We start from the raw sequence: 20,974 nt of genomic DNA on the forward strand, positions 1-20,974 counted from the left end.
GCGAGGGGGAAGGGGGACGTGCGGCTTTTTGCGGCGCTTTACGGCGGCCCCCCGAGCCGCGCGCTTTACGGCAGGCTGCCGGGCGCGGCGGCCGAGGGAAAAACACGTCCCCGCTGAGAGGAGAAAGGCGGGGAAAGAACGCCGCGTTTCCGCCCGTTTCGGGCCTCCCTGCCGGCGCCCTGCCCCGGGAGACCCCGGGCGGCCGCGTCCATGGCGGGCGGCTGCCCGGCCTCGCCGCCCTCCTCCTCGCGGCGGAGCGGCTTCGCTTTTTGCTCCCTCCCTTGACGGAGGGACGTGAGAGTTTGTTTTACCGTGACTTCTCAAAGAACCTAAGGAGTCTCTTGTTCTTGGTGCTTACTCTTCACCGTCCCTCGTCCACGTTTACTTCAGCTCGAGGGGAAAGGAGAGGTGACTTCTCCAAGTGCAATCGTTTATTTCCTTCTGAGGCTTGCTCCTACCCACCTAACACTAAAGCATTGTTATTTTTGGTATTTCCGACACCGGTTTATCTCGCAGCTGAAGCTTGACCCCCCAGGTGTTCAGTCAGCTTTGGTGACAGCAATCAATAGCTGGCAAAAAAGAGGGAGGCTTAAAAAAAACCCCACAACAAAGCCAAGAACCAAATAACTGATCACGCATAGAATATCTAACTCTACCTCTTTCATGGATGTTTGAAAGATTAGCTAAAATATGTAGGCCCTTGATACTTTATTCATTCCTTTACCACAACAAATCAGAGCTAGTTGGCGTTTTCTGTCTGGGACAAGGTGCACCAGCAGCAAGTTCCCAGGTGCTATAAAAGCAGGGTGGGAGGTTGAAAGACCAGGGTCATGCTGCCTTTCAGCGGGACCTCACGAAGCAGGATAATTGGGCTGATGGGGACCTCAGGATGTTCAACAGGGGAAAGTGCAAAGTCCTACAGCCAGGTGAGGATAACTCCTGACTGGGAAGTGCCTCTGCAGGCAGAGAATAGATGCTCCAGCTGCAGAGATACTCAAAACCCAAGTGGACATGGACCTGGGTACCAGGGCCAGAGGTGGTGCTCCTTGAGCAGGGTGGACATGTCCCTTCCCACTTCTGCCATGCTGTGGTTCTAAACACAGGCCCCAGAATTCCAGAGGAAAGCTGGAACCCCTCTTCTGAAATTCCAGTGTTGTCCTCTAACTCTTATGCCCCAGTTATACTGTGGAAGTTGGAACTATGAGAACACACAGATTTCTTACATGTGGAAAACAAAAAAAAAAAAACCCCAAACCTCATATAAATGTCTAACACCTACTTCCCCTTTGCTGACACAGCAGGTTGCCTTGTCATGTAGGATTAACTCCCAGTTTGCAAGATGTGTCTCCTATGCTGCCTAAATGCTAACTAACACTCGGGGACAGATGACAAATACTGTATGCCCCCACTGACAGGTCATACATTTAAAACCACCATTAACCAGTTACCACAATGACAAAAAAACCCCCAAAAAAACACCTGGAAAGAGGAGGCTGCTTGCCACTAAAAAGAGTTCATATGTAGAGCTATAGTTTTGTTGTTTTGTCTTCAGTCTCTCATCTGTCAAACTAGTTTTCAGGTTTTTGTTTCAGTATTTTGCAGTAGATTCACACCCCACTGAGGGAGCATCAAGAAATTCAATAGATGTTCTTTCAAATCTGTGCTTGTATTTTCATACAAAAACTGCTATAGAAGCATAATGTGGATCAGATCCTTATGTTGATAAAAAGCAGGAGTAAGTAAGCTTATTATTTCACACTGCATGTATCATCTCACCTTAGAAATAAAAAGGGGAAGACAGAAGTATCAAGAATGCATTCTTGAATTTGTTAAAAAAAAAAGAGTGGGGCGGCAGTTTAATACTTACACAGAAAGCTCCTCCTAGGCCATTTTATTGCACTAGACCATGATTGATGTCATAAGAAACATTCCTGTCAGGAAACATTCCTTCTGATGTCATAAAAGTCAGGAAATGTTCCACACTTTACTCTTGTGCGACACACATTCTTCTGTAGCAGGAACAGTTACATAGAAACATCCTTAACATGTTCTTGTCATGTAATGGTCATTAACAGCCACACCAGTGTTCACTGTTACTGTATAACACTTGACCAAACCACAGATTTCTCATATTTAAGGTTTAATGAAAGACATAAATAAAACCCAATTCCTATTTTACAAACTCAATATTGCAATAAGGATATTTTCTTAAATCAGACTTGCATTTAAAATAAAATCTCAGCTATGAAGACCAATAAATACAGAGCTGCAAAGCAGAAAATTAAGTCAGTTTCAGTAAGGTGTCACTTCTCACAGCTATTAACCTGTGTTGTATCAACCTGAAAGTTCCCAAGATTTTCTGAATCATTTCCATACTTCAAACTCCTCAAATGAACTATAGTAGTAAAACCACAACTCAACATCTTCTCTTGAAAGATTCCTAGTTTTAAATGTGTAGGTCCAATGTCACCAAGATTAGATGTAAAATCTGTTATGGCATTGTGAGAAGATCAGTATTAAAACACACTTTCCAGTCCTCAAGAATGATGAGGTATACGCTTGTTTTACAGTCTCATTTGGGCCAGCAGAGCTATGGGATGAGTCAAGCAGCAGTACCAGGTGTCAGCTTGCCCTATGGCAGCTTAAAGCAAGCCTGTGGGCACTGAGTTTCTCAAAGGGATTCTCACATCTCAGGAAGCAACAGCACCAGCAGTGCATTGGCTACCGTGTTGGACTGCAGCTCAGCCCAGTTCATTGCTGGTCATGAAGGTCATTCCAGATGTAACAACTACGTCACAAGGAAGTTGATCACAGCATTTTTTACATAGTCTGAAGCTGATAAACTCTTGAACCTTTTTTCAAAAGATAACCCTGATCATTTAGGGATCCAATAAAGCTTTCAAAATCTGATACCTGGGAAGAGAAAAGCAAAAATTAATATAAAATTGGAAGCATGACATTTTATCTGATGGAAAGCAATATAAACATTTTTTAAAAGAACTCAGTGAAATAAACTGAGCTATCAATAGTGAGTTTCCTCAGCAAACAGTTGACCTATAGGTGGCATACAGCCAGCTGCACCCTTTTGTGCTTTCTTACACACTGGTTTTACTGTGGTGTGACATAGAACAAGTGTTGTCCACTTCAGGAGATGCAGAAAGTATAGGGAGTAATCTATGGATAAATTCAAGTTCTGAAACCCAAGTATCTGCCAAAGGAAAGTCTGATTACTACCACTCTCACTCATTTCCAAGTACTTGTTACAGGTATAGAACTCTGAATGGACAAAAAATATTCCATATATGAAGGGAAAAATGAGAATTTAATTAGCTTGAAGTAACTAGTCTCTGAATGAATGCTTATGTGAGAAGGGAGCTGGCAGTAACATGTTCTGTCAGACATGATTTAGACCAAATCCAGACTTATGTACAGTCAGCATATGAACAGGTTTTGAAACAGAAGTTATCTTATCCCAGCAGGCCAAATCAGACTAACTAGGTAACAAAAAGAGCAGCTTTATTGCCTGTAATAAGTTCCATAAAGATAAACTCATTACCACTACTTTTCACTCATTACACTGAAATTCATGTTTTACATTGGCATTTAAGCTTTGTATCATGAAGCAAAAAGTAGCTGTTGATAATTTTATTTGGCTCAAATCCCCCCAAGTACAAAATGAAAATCCATTGCAGGATAAAACACATTTGTGGCCATCTGTCCTACATAATATTCCTATCAAGTTAACACATTAGGATGCTTGAAGCAGGAATGAAAACCCAAAAGGCCTATTTGGGTCAGAGAAGGCCCAGCTGAAACGTCACTGCACTGCTGAAATAGAACATGGACACTGCAGCAGTCTAAATTTGGAAATGAAAATAGGGGCAACCCCCAGGGAGCCAGAGGAAGCAAAGTGTAACAAAAATAAAATTGCCTTTCACAAAATAAAGCTTCAGAAGCAGAACCAGCCCTTACTAGTGCAGGAAGTTGTTACTGTCAAACAGTAAGATTAGCAAATCTTACAAAGGCAGCTCTGGAGTGTTCAGCCTAGAAGTAGTCATCACTGCTTATTTCTGTTCACTTGAAAGAGGTAAAACAGATGTGCCTTTCCATTTTGCAATCAATACTTTTGACTGATCCTGTAGTTTATTGCTGAAGAAGTGCCTCATTTCCAGACTTACTCGTATTTGTAGCTCGTTTGCAATCTGTCGAAGCTGTTGCAAGTCAAAGAGATTGTTGTAAGTTCTCTGTGCAATTCTGTTTAGGGCAGAAACAAATCTTTTTGCTTGTGACCGATTGCTCATCCCAGACCCATGCTGTGAACGTTCAAAGTCCAGTTTTCCAAACTCATCTGAGTAGGTTCCCAGCATGCTAAAAAATTAAAAAGATCAACAGAAAGTAAAAGCAAGAGTGCATTAAATAGCCTCCTGGAACATAACTGCTTGAGAAACTAAGTTCTCAGAAGTCACAAAGGAAACCATCCCATAATAAAAGTCACTACCTAGGAAACTTAGACTAAGCATCTGCCCAAATCACTTTTGAACTTAAATTGATCAACCACAACTGAGAGCAATCACACAAGAGAAAAAAACATTTGGCAACACCTCCTGTCTAAATTACTGTGCACTGACATACATAATTGCTATGATGATACAACTCAAAGGTCTAAGTGATTGTATTAAACTTAGGGCTGCTGTCAGTTTTTAGAGAAGACATAACAAATCTGAATATTTGTATAATGGGCCTAAACTTCATAAAGTAGGTCTCCACTGTGCTTGCATATCTATTAAAAAAAGTCTTGGAGTGAACAGCATCATGCTGCTTTATTTATTTTTAAAGCAATGTGTATTACCTATATTTCATAATTTCTATTACATCCTCAGCATCTTCCTTGGTAGATTTCTCCCTTAATTCCAGCCTTGATCGTGCCTTAAAACAAAACAAAAAATCCCACAAAAGGTATATTTAAGATATATTACAGCTGATCTGAAAAAAGGCTACTATCACCCTACAACAGGAAGAAATTCTAGGAGTAGAGATGGAACCTGAGCCTACAAGATTTTGAGGAAGATTGTTATTTTTTCGATAGTTTCATTGTCATCTCCTGCTTGCATTATTAGCCCATAGCTTGGAGCTTATTTGCTTTTTAAGAGTGTATTATCGGGAAGCAGCAGATAAACAGTGTCATTAAGGCACAGTGTTTAGGAAAACTCCAGCAGTTGATGTTCAAAAAGGGCAGCAGCTTGTTACTGCCTGCACCTACTTTTTCTCTTTTTGGGAAAAAGTGATATATTCTCTTCCCACCCCCTCAAGGGTGTTTTACTTTATAAAAGGCTTTAAGCAAGAGTAGCTCTTAATCATTTTTATGTCTCTTGTATTCTTTTTTTTAAAACACAACAAATTGGAAGTTAAAACAGGTGCATCCCCCAGGGAGCCAGAGGAAGTAAAGTATACTGAAATGCAAAAAAACCCCATAGAATTGAATAAGCTGTCAAAAATCCTAGGACATCAGTAGTAGCTTAGGAATAATCTCTTTGCTTTCACTCCCTTAAGTATTACAGCTTGCATTTACCTCTGTAAGTCGAATCAGTGACTCCAGCTGCCTCGTGGTGATTGGTGTGCTGTCTACTCCTTGGTTCTGTTTCCGGAGCTCCAGGTAGAATTCCTGGAGGACTTGAGCAGCTTCTGGAGATAAATTTGGGTGAACATACTGCCGAGCATATCCAACATACTTCCTCAGCAGCTGATGGGGAATGGCATCAAAGTTTTCTCCTGGTAAGATCTAACCCAATTACAAGGAACTTAGATTTCCGTCTGTCAGAATCCTATACAATACACATTTTAACATAACATCTTAATTTTCCATGTTTTATCTGGTGAAATCTTCACTGTAACGGCTCAGTGCTTCCTATATGAACCATGTACTGAGGAAGTCCATATACTATGCTTGGACTTGTAATTAAACATGCTTGGCCGTTTCAGAAAAAACAGCAGAAGCTTCTTCACATTTGCAATGATAAGAAGTGCCAAATATGTTTAACAATATCAAGAATTCTTTCTCAAAAAGAGAAAATCCAGTGTCCCAATTTTTGTAAGATACAGCTCCACATGAGATTAAACCATCACTGCTGATATCACATTTCCAAAAGTGCATAGGTTTAGCTCCAGAAGGGGAAATTTCTCCCAAGACCTGGTATTTGATGATATCAGCCCTCAATCTGATCACTTAAGTTAAAAAAGAAATATGCTTCCTCTACTATAATCTCCAAATCTGTCATGAGTTGCAGATTTGTTTACACTGCTTCATTCAGATGCAATACTTCAAAGCACATTGTGTTATAACAAATTATAATCTCCAGTCCACTTCTGTAATTTTTTTTAAATCTAACACAGCAAATTTGCTTTAGAGCATCTCATGCAGTGTCTTCTCACTACTGCAACTGAAAAAAACAAACAAACAAACAATAAATCAGCAAACCAGTTCAGCTATTGAATTATTTTCTGTGTGAAGATAAAGATGGCTTGAGACACATTATTAGCAGCTCCAGCAGGGTGGGTAGCTACAACAGACAGTAGAAACTGCTGGCTGGAGCCTTAAATGCTTCCTCTTTAATTCAGAGCCAATTATCATGAGATGGATGGGAGTGGACGACAGAGCATCCAGCAGGTCAGGGTTGCCAGGCACCAATGCAAGGAACACTACAGGAAGGAGCATAGCAGGAGTCACAGGACAGGTCCTACCTTTAGTCTTTCAAGCAGCGGTCGATCTGAAACAACTTCGAGGACAGAGCGATCCTGTGTGTTGGCACGAGTCACAACAGCGCTGCTGCATGCTGCCTGCTTGCCAGCTCGGATGGCCATGACGTGCTCAGACAGCAGGTGATCATGGTCTTCGTTTGGGGTGTCCAGCAAAATGAAAACTAGATCAAATCTCGACAGTAAAGCGCTCCCCATTCTAGAGTGAAGACAACAAAACCATGCAGTGCTCATAAAAAAAGTGAAAAAAATTACAGCAACTCTGGTCCACCTCAAAGACACTGAAAGAATCCTGTCCCATTCATTCAGACTAAAGTAGAACAGCAATTTCTCTCTCAAAAGCCATGGAAAATTATTATACTTAGTGTTCAAGCTTCAGAAAACTAAAAAGCTACAAGACTGCCAGAAACATCCACTCCAGAACATGAACTACATAAGCAGCATTTCAGGAAGTGCTCACTTTAAGTTCTCAGACACCGTTTTGGCTTTGTTATAGTGTCCTCCAACTGGGTTTGCTGCAGCGACAATAGATGTCCGAGCTGGCAAACTGCAAACAATGCCAGCCTTGGCAAGGCTGATGCTTTGCTGTTCCATGGCTTCCAACAAAGCCTGATGCTGGTTTCCCATCTTATCAAATTCATCTATTCCACAAATACCTGGAAGCAATTAACACAAAGACTTATTACAAAACATATTAACTGATGGACAAGTGTATGATAGAATCCAGTGATCATTGTGCAATCTGGTAAGACTGTATGTCATCAGGAGTCCAACCTAACATCTCAGGGACTGCGGGAGACATCAGACCAAGTCTCTGTTTCAGCAAGGTTTGTTCTCATTTCATGCTGCTCCAGCTGAACCACTATGAAGCTGGCCTGGCTCGCAGACACAGTGGCTTGATTATACATTAAGATCACAAAAAAAGCTTTTTAAAAATAGGAAGACAAATCTTATAAGCCAGCTGTTTTTCAAAACCAGTAAGGTCCTGTCATCTGTCATTAAGTCAGAGACCTATCAACAAGGAAATCCTAGCTCTTTGACAGATCAAGTAAGGATGGTACATAAATTGCAGAACTCCAGCTTCATATACATCCTAAGCCCTCGGAAAGCAGGAACCACCTCCAGACAAGTCACTGGAGAAGCTCAGAACTTCCCAAGGTGTGGAAAGCCAATATCATACTTCAAATTCACCGTTTTAGTGCACTGTTGTGGAAGCACTGCAGTTAATCTTAGACTCAGAAGTACACACATCCCTGCCCCTCACATACGGTGAAACAAAACCCATAGCATTTCATGTATTACCTTGATCTCCAAGCACTAAAGCACCAGCTTCCAAGGCATAATCTCCAGAAACACCATCTCTAGACAGTGTAACAGTCAGGCCAGAGCTGGTGGAAGTATTGCCACAAACATAAACACCTCGAGGAGCAACATTACACACAGCCTAGAAGAGAAATAAATGCTTTATCCTTCCCCTGAGTGAAGAATTGTATAAGTCTCATTCTAGGGAAACAAAAGTAAACCCAGACTTGTTTCCTTCTACTTAAAGTGGCCCAACAGTGAAGTTATAACTCCCAGTAACATCAAGAGACGTACTTCTGCAAACAGTAGGAATAACTTGAGTTGCAATACTTGCAGCACAGCCACATCTGCTGTGTTTCCAAAACTACTAGGACCTTGGGCACAGCACCTACATTTCAATGTATGTTGAAATGCTTGAGGACATGCTACTTGTCAGAGAACTACAGATACATAGTTTCTGTGCCTTCCCAAGGTTTTTCCTGTAAATCTCTATAGTTACTGGTGCCTCTGTTTTATTTAAAATACCCAAAGCATATTTGTTCAGTGCCAGATATGACAGGCACAGAGTATTGAATAAAAAACAAACAAAAAACCCTCGCTCTTACTCAGCTTTGGTTTTGTCTGTGGGATTTTTTTGCTTGTGACAGTGATGACTGAGAGGAACTTTGTCTCAGAGTCTTCTTTGAAGAACAATCAGATTACTAGCTTTTCTTGAATGACATTGTTATTTAGTAACAATGTGAAAAAACAAATCACTTACCATATGCTAGAGTCCACATTCAACAAAAAAATAATGTAAAAATTGTTTGCCAAGATGCTTCCGTAAAAATACATCACTTTGGTTAAATTAGTGCAAGTCATATCCTAACAGAACACGTCCACATTAGAGACCCAGACTTGGTCCCTATTTCACTTCTAAGTAACCATGGGAAGAGACATGGAAAACTAAAATAATTCAGTTTAAGACAAAAAGTTCTATTACTGATTTTGTCATAGTCATGCAGAAATGCCCACCAAGATTAAAACTCAAATGCAGCAGCAGATGCTTTTCAAAAAAAAAAAAAGCCAAGATCTCTGCTAGCAACATAGAAGTAGGATAAAAGAAAATGGAGTTAAACCTCACAGAAGTTGAGTGCCGTGGTATTTAAAGTTGGATTAGTTCCAAGAGTGTACTTGTTTTATTTAACAATGGATCAACTAGATGAAAATACAAGTGAAACTCCTCACTACAGTTGGTGAAAAAAAAAAATAGTTTTATATATAGGGCAGGATAGCAAGTCTATACTTGAAAGCCCACAGGTTTGGCCACTTATACCTGCTTTGGTAAGTGTTTTAAGAGGTTGGATCCCTTCTGCAAGGATCCTTTGGGTATTATCCTATATTTGAGGCATCCTACATGAAAAGCTAGTTCGAGCCAGGCTCAAGCAACCCTTTGGACTTAGCACAGCTACCTTACCATGCTTGCAAGAACTCCAGGTAGCAAGGAATTCGAGAAAAATACCATCAGAAAATGGAAAATCAATCCATACTTGCAACATTTGACTTTTCCCTAATCCTGGATCTCCAACGACCAGAACATGTGGATCTCCTCGCACCGGGATTCTGTTCTTGTCATCTACAAACTTCTGACATCCTCCAAATAACGCCAGGGCCAAACCTGCCTTTACAATCTGTAGTGGCACATACAAACACTAGTAAGTATTTGATCACGGTGACCAGTACTGACAGCTCCCTAGAAATGGCTGTAATAACCCTTTCCTTCTGGATGGCTGAACTTAAGGGTATAAGGCTGCCACCTCCTCGTCATTGGAAGCGACCGTGAGTTAGTCACCTATAAACACAGTCCCTGCCCCTTCTCCCACCCCAGATAAACTTTATAAATCCTTTAGTTTACTGTGGCATAAACACTTCAAACTGAAGTTGCAAGCAGAGTTGTTAAATTACTTACCTCATGGCCATAGATTGCAGGACAAAGAGAGCTGAAAAACAAAGAATACTAACATAAGGAGAATGTAAGTCTTGTATTACTATTAAATATTTACTTGTTCTGTCTCTCATCACAAATTGCTTCCATAAACATAAAACCTTCAGTAAGCTGTTGCTGAATTTCCAACAGAACCAGCTTGAATCAGCAGCAACAAATTTATTGAAATTTTCAGATAACAATTTTCAGATGCTTAAAATAAGAAAAGCCTTTCACCTGAGCACACACAAACAGAGAACCAGTTTCCCAATGGCTTTTGGATCCCTTATCTTAATCAAGTACCTGTAACGTTCCTTTGAAAACTGCTATTTTTGTGTTCTTTGACTTCCCTGGCAGGGCCTGAGGGACCCTGCAGCTAAAAGAACACTTCTCAGTTTGGACTGAGGGTCTTTTGCTTCATCTGCTCAGTTTGCACACCTCTTTTCTCTGCTATAGAGAAGCAGAGCAGAGAACAAAACAGTGCATGAGTGGAATTTACTCAGTGAGGAGCAAAATTAATTACTTTTTTACTCCCGACTTCTTTGTATCCTTAAATCCCTCCCAGAATTCTGTAATTCCCACTGCAAAACTTCTACTTGCTTCCAAGCCCCCTGCCCACTAAAGTCTGTTAAATCTCTCTGATATCATAGTTTTAAGATCAGCTTATGTCACATGTGTTTGAAGGTGGATTTAGAAGTCTAATCCTAGACCTAGTCTAGGTCTGACACAACTTACTTCACAATGAGCCTGAACAGATTTTCCTCAGCTTGAATTTCTTGAACAGCATAGAGGTCTTTAAGTGAGAATTCCATAAACGATCTTTGAAAAGTTTCATCATCAAAATTCTTTGGTTTTTGTCCTTTACTGTTGCTGACAGAATTTGCTTCAATGTACAACAAGAACACACACTTGTCATTCTTATTTTTAGAAGTTCCTGTAGGTAAATTCAGAAAGGATGAAGGAATGATTTTTCTATCACAAAGTACTGATGTTGTTCACAAATGGCACAGGGCAATTCAGAAATACTAAGTACAGCAACGTACAAAATGTTAATGTTCAAATACATGAACACCTGCAGTTTTAAAAATTGATGCAAAGTTATTTTCTAGCTATATTTGTTCTTTGGGTTCCCTCCAGTTAGGTGCATAACAAAATATTTTACTGCATTAGGAAGGTATATGTGTACAGAGGTGATAATCTCCCAGAATAAATGAAGCTTTCCAGGAATTTTTAAAATTATTGCATTATTCTAGTCAAATAAAACTGAATGTAAAATGTTTCCACTGAGTATTAATAGCAAAAAAACCCACACAGTGCAGGAGAATTAGACATGTAACAATAACTATTCATTTTCTGTACCACCCGATGACTATTTGGCAGAGAATGCAATTTCACAGTAAATCAGCACTGCAGTTCTCTGCAATATATTCCATTACAGCTGTGGAAAACATATTTCTTCACTTTGGGGAAAAAAAAGAATAAAGTCGTAAAATCTCTCCAGGGAGGACCAAGCTAAGACAGACAATACTCCTTCACAACAGTGTGACAGATCTCCTGTCACTTGAAGGAGACAGTAAAGGGAGGTGACCAGTGAGTTGCAAAACCTCCTCTATCAAAACCTCTTATCAGTGGACATGAGACACTCGGACAGCTTGGACAGCACTTCTGGCTTTTTCAAAAATACTCTTCATTATAGAACTTTGGGAACTTCTGAAGATATATATACTTAATGTGTTTACAACTTTGAGAGCTTGGATTAAGGGGCATGGCTGTTATTCTTGTGTAATCACTAGGAAAATCACCACCCTAGGAAAAAAGTGTTCTTAGATGATGTATTTTACCTTCCTCAGTGCTCGAAACCTTTACTATCCCTGTAATCGTGACCATATCTCCTGGGACACAGCTGTCCACAAGATCTTGAACCAATTCACACTCAATTGTGCGAGGGATTCGACCTGCTTCTCGCTGATCATCTGACATCAGTTCCTGCACCCTGCAAAACACAAGGTGAGCAGACACTCCATATATAACATTTCCAATTCAGTGATGGCACACAAGACCTGCAGCTGTGTGCTTCAAACCAATCCTTTCCCCAACTGAAAAGAAAGGCAGCAGAAATGCCCTGATAAACTCTAGAAATGGCAGTGTTAAATTTGGAAAAATGGACTTGTTCTGTTCAGGCTTTAATAAATGGCTACACATAATGCATAAACCCCAGAAAGCCAGTAACTATGAACTCCAGAAATAATAAAGTAAAAATTCAGATTTTTGAGCATTGATGAGCATGTTCACATAGAAATAAGTACAGTACATGGAATAAGATGGACCTCATGTATAAAAAAACTTAAGAGTTCAGACACTAGAGGCCTGATGAATGCTTAAATGGCATTGTAACCCTAGCAAAGCCCAAGAAATTCCTCAGACCGTAACAAGAACGGTAGCTCACTCTTTGTATAGCTGTAAAAGGCAAACAACGAACAAGTTATTGGAAAGGTCACAGTTGTGACTCTGCTCTTAAGAGATCCAATAGTTTTCTTCGAAGCTCAGTCAAGCTTTTCTTAACAAGCTGTGATCAACGGCACCCTCTAGAGCTGCTGACAAGAACGTCAGCACTATTTTTTAAATGAATTTTTAAATCACTTATTACAGAACGTTAATAAAATCCAAACATACTTACAATGTGATTTGGCACAATAACAATAAGACTTCTGACAAATACATGAACTTACAGAATCTGAACCTAAGAAGTGGGAAAAAGAGTCCTGCTTTTTCCAAGCTGAGACCCTTACTGCAGTAAGCTAATGGGATGGACAAGAAATAACACAAACTTTTCTGTCCGTGTATCATGGAACATGACAGGATCGTCAGAACCCTAATAGTGCATAGTAGGATGGAAGCAATGAAAACCAGGTCAACCATCCACCTTCCTACACTTAAACATTGTTAATTTCTGTAGAAACAGTAACTTGTTCCTTTATACCAAAGTTCTCAAACATTTTAGGCATCCCCACTTGCTAATTAGATATAGAAAGCAGATAAATGGGCAGGTGCACCACCGTTTCGTTCTACTGAGTGCACCTCAAGGACTGGGAGACAAAAAATTACTCCAAACTATTATTTTTAACCGTCAAATTTACATCCAGTTAATTCAACTGGCCAATTGTGAGATGATTGCTGGAAGTATATCCTGGTTTGAGCCAGGATAGAACAAATTACCTTTCTTGTAATTTTGCTTTTCAGCTAAATTCATTCTAAGTAGCTGCAGCTGCTGAAATTAACAGCATATTTTCAGACAGTGTTTGCTTCTAGGAATAACACTCGATGTTTGTACTTACAGCTAGAGAATGGTATGCAGAACCAAGGCCACTGCTTGGATCTGAGAAAACATCTTACGCTATTGGTTTAATTGCTGGCCCAGAGTTAACTCATTGATTTCTCAAACAAACCAACATCCACCCTTGAGGAAAGGTACAAAACTGACATAACCTATAGAGTGGAATGCACCTAACGTGCAATGAGTCTGTACCACAATAATTCCCCAGGCAACCCTAGTTGTTGGCAACTTCAGGGGAGCTTGGTGTGCTGACTCTTACGGACACTGTACAGAGGGTGGAGTGGAGGCACCATGGTCAGGCTCTGTGATAAACACAGGGACCTGAAGGTACTATGGAACTGCTAAGCTGCACATTTGGAGACATCCTGGCAAGACTATCCAATAAATATGGGGACCTGAAGGTCCTACAGAACTGACAAGTTGCACATTTGATACTCTTGGCTAACAATCTGTCACTTTTTTGACAAAAGACTGTCCTATAATCTCATTACAATACTAAAACACACCTCCATCCCAAAAGCTACCTGCCTCCAAGGGCTGACCACTCCTCATTGAGCATGTGCTCTGAATTTTATGTAGTCTATACCTTTAAAAGCCAAGCGAGACAGTTTTCCACCAATCATGACAAAGGTACATATGACTATAGAGTCCTTCAAGCTCCACCTGTAAGATAACAACCCTATAAAATTGGCCTAAGGGGGGAAGGATGTCAGAGAAGATACCATTGCCAGGATTACCCTTGACTTCTGCGATCAGTCGATGGGCTGAGCCTCTCTTTCCCCACATAAAGATGTCTTTGGTAAGATTCAAACAGTCAGTTACACTCAGTGCACCTCTGGGAAACTCAGAAACCCCTTTAGAGCTCCTTTTCCTTTTTCTTCTTTTTTTTTTTTCCTTTCTTATCACTTTGTGTCAGTAGCCAGGTTGTATTACTCATATTCTTGGTATTTGCACCTGCTTTGTAGGCAGCTAATTTATCACCATCAATCCAAAGAATCTGTGAATCTGTTGCTTCAGTAAGTTACACTATTCATTGATCTAGCCATGAGAGGTGTCCCTGAACGTGACCAAATCTTTGAAACGTGGCCATGCTAGTGCAGGTGGGGTGCAACTAGGCAGACAGTGTGATGTTAGTAGTGCATGTGGACTCATGGTAGTCCAATATATACCTTGGGCATGACCAGACTATTAACGTTGATTTAGGCATCACTCAGAATAGAAGCCCAGCTGCCCCTGACCCCTCTGATACCTGAGGACTGACTGGAACATGACAGGGTTTGTTTTCTGCCAAATTCTTAGCCCTTATAAGCAATACCAATGTAATTTAATAGGGCTTTTCTAGCTCACTGAAAGGAATAATTAAATAATAGATGCAATTAGAAACTGTTGAGAAAAGCTGCAGAGAACACAAACAGAGCAATTCTCAAAAAACTCAGTCATGGTAGAAGGGATTTCCAAGATTCTATTATACTGAATAGGTTTAACATAAAAAGTATACAAGTGCTCAGATAACACAACTGCCTTGCAACACGAATTTTGAAGAGTGCTTGTCAAACAATAATAAGATTATTAAAATTACACAGTGTAACAGAGAAGGAGCCATCCTGTCACTTTTTGACTACTCTTGTTACATTATATTTTTGTGCAGAAGGTGGGAAGTTGTGCTTACTTAACAGACTGCCAGTCCACTGTAGTGGTTAAAGGAGAGCTTCTGTCAGCTGTGAAGGATCTGCCTCGGCACTCAGGAATAAGACACTGTAACAACAGTAACTCTGATTCATTCTCAACATTATTTGAAAATAAACATTTGAAATTGCCTTACTTGATTTAAAAAAAAAGCAGTGCATTCATTAACACCATTGCAGGAAAAAAGTTAGCTACATTAGGACTACAAACTAGGACATACATAACTAATCAAGTGCTATCAAGCACAGACCCCTGAGCCCTGAGCTGTAGTTTTTAGTGCAAATACATCTGACTTGTATGATCCCCTTGGTGAACTGGTTTGAGGTTAAGGTTTTGGGCTGGGGAGGAAGGTGATGGATGCTTGTTTGTGGGGGCTTTGCTTGTTTGTTGTTGTTGTTTTGTTTTTGTTGTGTTTTGTTTTTTTTTAATGTGGTTCCTTTTTGTTTGTCTGGGTTGTTTCTTTTTTAAATACTTGCAGAGGATAATTTTTTTTTTCACTTGAAAGCATTAGGTAACATAAAATAACTGGGCATCTTCCTGTATCTAATGACTTTTTAAATCCAGATAAGAACTGGTAAAATTAAAATAGAAAGTTCTATACAAAATTCACAAGAAATCCAATCTAAACATAAAAAACCTCCTCAGCAAGGTGAAGGAGGTTTTTCAAACATAACTGGTGAAATGGAAGTGAAAAGAGTTCTGTTTGTTGGTGGTTGTTCTTTTTCCTAACGTTAAGAGAGTTTCTACATACAGCTCGTTTCATAGGATGGCTTGGGTTGGAAGGGACCTTAAAGATAATCTAGTTCCAACCCCCCTGCATGGGCAGGGACACCCACTAGAACAGGTTGCTCACAGCCCCATCCAGCCTGGCCTTGAACACTTCCAGGAAGGGGTCATCCTCAACATCCGTGGGCAACCTGCTCCAGTGTCTCACCACCCTCACACTAAAGCATTTCTTCCTAATGTTTAACCTAAATCTCCCCTCTTCCAGTTTTGATCCATTACCCCTTGTCCTCTCACTACATGCCCTGGTAAAAAACCCCTCCCCAGCTTTCCTGTAGGCCACTTCAGGTACTGGAAGGCTGCTATGAGGTCTCCCCTGAGCCTTCTCTTCTCCAGGCTGAACAACCCCAACTCTCTCAGCCTGTCCTTGTAGGAGAGGTGCTCCAGCCCTCTGATCATCGTCATGGCCCTGCTCTGGACTTTTTCCATGCAGGATACAATTTTTTCAGATAACATATGCAATGTTACAAAGCTGCATGTTAAGTTTAATTATTTCTAATGCAACAGTTGTTTAATCTAGCTTTAAACATTAGGTTTATTTTCTTTTCATACCAGTAGTGCTGCTTTTTGTTAAATCACTACAGATAAGGGAAAAGTATGGAGTTAAATGATTTTAACTTACCTTAGTTGGAAGAGTATACTTTCCATCAGTTAAAGGAACACTTTGAACATCTCCACACGAGCCACACACAAAAGCCAGCTTAGTGCAGAGAGGCTTAATGTTACTGACACGCACAACAGTGCCACGCAAGGCAATGTATTTTCCATAGCAGTTGGCCCGAACGTTTTTCAGCTGAGTTACTGGATCATAGTTGTAAACCCTACACAAAAGTTAAGCATTAACATTTTGAAAGCTTACCATACTTAAATGCAGAGCAAAAAATCCACCAAAACCAACCAAAGAAAAAAAATCCCACACCCAACAACAAAGGTTTACACACTAATTATTTACAGTAATCCTGAGCAATGATTAGAAATACTTTGTGGACCCATGGCATAGTCCTTGATTCCTGTTCTAGAAAGCAGTCTAACATTTAATATTCCCCAAGTGTATACACCTCAACAGCTGTACAGTTTGTTTATATAGTGACACCTCTCTTCTGGAAACAACTGAGACTAGCAATACAACAGAAATTACTTTCTAGTCATCTATAACTGTCTCTTTGACTTTTTTCAGATTAAGAGCAGACTTTACTCTTGTGACACAAAAGGATTGAAGATTTATTATGACTGTGCTCCAAAAAGAAGGGTGAGTTTTCTTGTTTCCAGGACATATGAACTTGTCATCAGGTACAACACACTATACCTTGTCAGGGATGACAAAAAAATACCTAGCCAAATAATTCCAAATAACCAGTTTTAATCAGAGTCATTTATCATGGAATGGACCACATGAGACTGTTTAGTCCAACCCCTCTGCTCAAGCAGGGTCCACCCACTAGAGCAGGTTGCCCAGGCAAGTGTCCAGTTGAGTTTTGAATGTGTTTGCAGATGGAGACCACACAATCTCTCTCACAGTAAAACAGCATTTTCTTGTGTTCACATGGAACTTTAAGTGTTTTAATTGGTACTCACTGTCCCTTGTCTTGCCACTGGGCACCAACGAGAAGAGTCTGGCTCTAGAAATCCAGGGTCTTCCCTGCTATATCTGCTTAGCACCCTGAACGCCACCATCTCATTGTTCAATCCTGCCTACGCTGCAGAACCATTTTCTGAGCATGATGTTTCATTGACTTGTTGAATCGTTTCCTCTACAGGAAAATGATCCATAACTGTCTTTTAGATTTGAGAGTTTGTATATACCTTTTTTGGCCACAGTTTTTTCTGAAACACATTCTACTGTGTAATTAAAAGGGTGCAGTTTTATAATAAATAAAACTTCAAAATATGTCATAGTGTGACGAACTCCCAAATTAAATCTACCATGCCAAAACATGCTGCTTTCCCATACCAAACCAGCATCAGCAGCAAAAAATCAAAACAAACCAAACTGAAATAGAGCTTATAGTCCCAGTCCCCCTCAGATCCCTTAAGTCTGAGATGCAATAACTTCTGACAAGGAAAAAAAAAATAAATAATTGTGCTAGGGGTTTTCTTCATTAAGAATTCACATGAAATCACATTTTTAAAATAATAGTAATGAAGATTCTTGTAAATACATGCTTTTTCAGAATTAGTATAGCCTCAGCTTAATTTCAAATTAAAGTCAAATAAATTAAATTAGTATTCTCGAGACTTTCTACTAGTAATCCTTTTATACATGTAAGCTAAGATGAAATAACAAATTCTTACACATCACTGTCAAAACATCCATCAAAGGAATAATTAATATTACTAGTTGATAGTTTAAGTCTACACCCTCCAGATCAGCCTCCCATGAAGACAAGCCTTTTGCTAACAAAACGCTAGATCATAATGCCTTCCCAATTTCCCCAGTAAGCAACAGAAACTGAAATACATTTCTCTGGTTTTAATCAGTGTTTCAAGGAGTAGTTGTTCTACTTATAAATTACTTTTCTACTTATAAGATTTTCTAGTTATAAGCTGTTTGTTCAGCTTACAAGCAGGTTTCATTTAGTTTTTGTCTTCACAGTGACAGTTTAGCCTTTGTCACAGTGAAGATAAAAAGCAAAACATACAGTTTTTCTGGACATAGCTTCACAGTGGCAAGTCTCTCCATAAAATAAGTAAGGCTTCAGCACCGTGCATGGAGGCTGACAACCATTAGACAAGAGGCAAATATACCCTTCAGAAAACAAAACAGACTCAACACCCATTACCTAGCATGAATGAGAGGCACATTTATTATAGGTTCTCCATCAAGTGGTAATCCCTCCTGCACCTGCAGCTCTGCAGCATGCCTTTCAAGGTCCTTTGTTAACACCTAGACAGAACAGAAGGGCAGACAAGAACGTAGTATGGATTCAGTTTGCTATTAAGTTTGATTACCATCCCCTGTGCTAGACCTCCTATTAAAGCGAAGTCTAAAGAGCCCTCTGCTGTCCAGTCACCCCCACTACACATCGTTTTTCTGCTTCTGAACACTTTAAAGCTTCATTTAAAATGGAATTTAAAATGAACATATTTTTGTGTTTGCTTCTTAAATTAAGAAAAAAAGGCAAAAGGAATCCACACAGCAACCTTTAATGCTGGTTAACGTGTGGAGTTTTGTTTGACTGTAGCACAAACATCTGACACCTTGCCTGTCAAGAAAGCCAGAAATCCTTGACTCTGCTCACCATTCACTAACCAGAGCCAAGGTTCTGCTGCATGAGGTGGGACACACAGCACAGGTAATTGACAGTAAATTTAAAACAAAACAAAACCACAAACAAACAACGAAACAAAAAACAGGAACTGGAACTCCCAATAGGGAGTAACATAAATGTTAGAACTACACTTAGTTTCAGTCAACTGCTTTGATGACAAATAAGCAAAATGCACCAAAAACTGAAGCATTTTCAAAACACGATTTTTTAGATCACACTGAAATAGTGGAGAGATGAAAGAGTCTGAGTTTGAATACAGAGTAACTTTCTGTAAGACAGTAAAACAGAGTTGGGCTTTGTAAGAAAATTGCCTCTTAGTTCCACTGATGTTTTTTCATTGTGAAAATTACAATTGTATGTATTAGAACATTGCATTTACCTGATGAATTGCCAGACCCATGCAGTGCAGTATTTTCTGAGGCATATCCCTTAATTCAGTAGATATATTTGGTATTGATTTAGTTAATTCTCTGTCTTGTATCAGTTCCTTATAATCGACAAGAATGCTTCCTTTTCTTTCTATTTCATCCTGTTGAACATTTTAAGTTATTAGCTACACTTCAAATTATAAACATAACACATCCAAGTATTTCCCTAAACTTTTCACACCTATGATGGAGAAAATACCTAAAACCTGTCATGTTACTGTATCAATAACAGGTTGCGGGGGAGGGGGGGGGGGGGAGGGGGAGGTGTTTTGTTTTCCTTTTACCTTATCATAAAGCTCAATGCGCTGCATGAAAAACTTTTCAAAGGCTTGAGTCTTCTGAACAAAAGGAGACTTCTCAACATAAGCTAATTAGAAACACAATGCATTAGTAACTGATATACATAATTAATTCAATTTCACAAAATAACCCAAACAGGCAATTTGTCTTCCACTGTCTGTATTCCAAAACTGAGGAAGATGACAGACCTCTAGAGTATCACAGTAATGTTTTAAGACCTGTTACAAGCCAGAACTTTGTCTAAGATGACACAGGACAAGTACAAAGGCTCAAAAAAAATCACAGCAGAGGTATCTAGTTCCAGCCTGTCAGATGCAGGTTGTATGGGGCTAATTGCATAGGTTTTAAGCATGTATTTTACACTATTCAAGATGGCTTTCCAAGTTTAGGAGCTCAGAGATTACAAGATGCAACAAAACCAAAATCTCTATTGTATTGAAGTATTTATGTAACAAAGTTCAGTTGCTTTAGGTTGAGCTTACCCCTCTACTTATAACCAGTTCTAGAAGAAAAAAAAGAAAAAAAAAAGGAATAAAATATATAATTTTGGTCTAAAAATACCTTCAGAGAAATAAAGTTTCCAGCCCTTATAGGGAATATACTGGTCCAACGTCGATTGAACTAGTCGAGACCTCACTAAAGAAAAAAGAAAGTAATTAAAATGGGAATTAAAACAATGCAGATACTTAAGTTCTCTAAGTTTTCCTCTCAGACTGTCCTTTCGACAAGCGGGAGGCCAACACCTGCCTCAGCGATAAAGCCTTACGGCTTCAGAAAACAGGCGCCGACTCACCCTGTTCAGACATCCTCCTCCCGTCTCCCTTCTGGCCTCTGCCTCGCCATCCGCCCCGCCATCCGCCTCGCCATCCCTGAAAGCCTCTTCCCCGGACGCAGCCCCGGCCTCTGAGCTCCCTGCTCATCTGCGGGGACGTGACGGCAAGCCGAGCTCGAGAAAGAGTTCTTTTTCTTTTTTTTTCCTTCTCAGAAAAGGCTTCATTTAAATTATTTGACGGGGGGGGGGTGAGGGGGCTTCGCCCGCAGGGCTGGGAGCGAAGGACCTGAGGAAAGGCCCGACCTCGCTCCCGCCACCCCCGGGGGGCGGAGGGAGGAGCCGTTTAACGGCCGCGCCGCGCGCCGGGTCCGGCCTCAGTGCGCA

General features: G+C 40.1%; 1 protein-coding gene across 3 annotated transcripts; it reads right to left on the minus strand.

The window, feature by feature from the left end:
* Nucleotides 1–2,123: 2,123 nt before the first annotated feature.
* Nucleotides 2,124–20,921, minus strand: MCM8 (minichromosome maintenance 8 homologous recombination repair factor). 3 transcript variants are annotated; one of them, XM_051615747.1, is made up of 18 exons: nucleotides 20,612–20,921; nucleotides 20,380–20,454; nucleotides 19,803–19,885; nucleotides 19,470–19,619; nucleotides 18,602–18,705; nucleotides 16,444–16,642; nucleotides 15,022–15,107; nucleotides 11,860–12,011; nucleotides 10,754–10,952; nucleotides 10,004–10,034; nucleotides 9,585–9,725; nucleotides 8,056–8,197; nucleotides 7,214–7,409; nucleotides 6,739–6,952; nucleotides 5,570–5,779; nucleotides 4,850–4,926; nucleotides 4,179–4,368; nucleotides 2,124–2,913 (listed from the first exon to the last, which is right to left on the minus strand). In XM_051615747.1, exons 1-18 carry the CDS (start codon nucleotides 20,736–20,738, stop codon nucleotides 2,821–2,823), a joined length of 2,469 nt encoding a protein of 822 aa, XP_051471707.1. In that variant the 5' UTR covers nucleotides 20,739–20,921; the 3' UTR covers nucleotides 2,124–2,820. The 3 variants fall into 3 exon arrangements, with proteins under 3 accessions (XP_051471707.1, XP_051471708.1, XP_051471709.1); XM_051615748.1 differs by lacking the exon at nucleotides 19,470–19,619; XM_051615749.1 differs by lacking the exons at nucleotides 2,124–2,913; nucleotides 4,850–4,926 and having other exon boundaries at nucleotides 4,251–4,368.
* Nucleotides 20,922–20,974: the final 53 nt, after the last annotated feature.

Source organism: Apus apus, chromosome 3, assembly GCF_020740795.1.
Source record: "Apus apus isolate bApuApu2 chromosome 3, bApuApu2.pri.cur, whole genome shotgun sequence".
Classification (NCBI taxonomy): Eukaryota; Metazoa; Chordata; class Aves; order Apodiformes; family Apodidae; genus Apus; species Apus apus.

Bases quoted from the DNA above. Each gene is read 5' to 3' on its own strand.
- MCM8 (XM_051615747.1), bottom strand. From the start codon at position 20,738: ATGAGCAGGGAGCTCAGAGGCCGGGGCTGCGTCCGGGGAAGAGGCTTT. The intron at 20,455-20,611 runs GTGAGTCGGCGC...TTTTTTCTTTAG, and splicing joins GAGGAGGATGTCTGAACAGG to TGAGGTCTCGACTAGTTCAA. The intron at 8,198-9,584 runs GTATGGATTGAT...TTTCTCTTCTAG, and splicing joins GGAAAAGTCAAATGTTGCAA to GCTGTGTGTAATGTTGCTCC.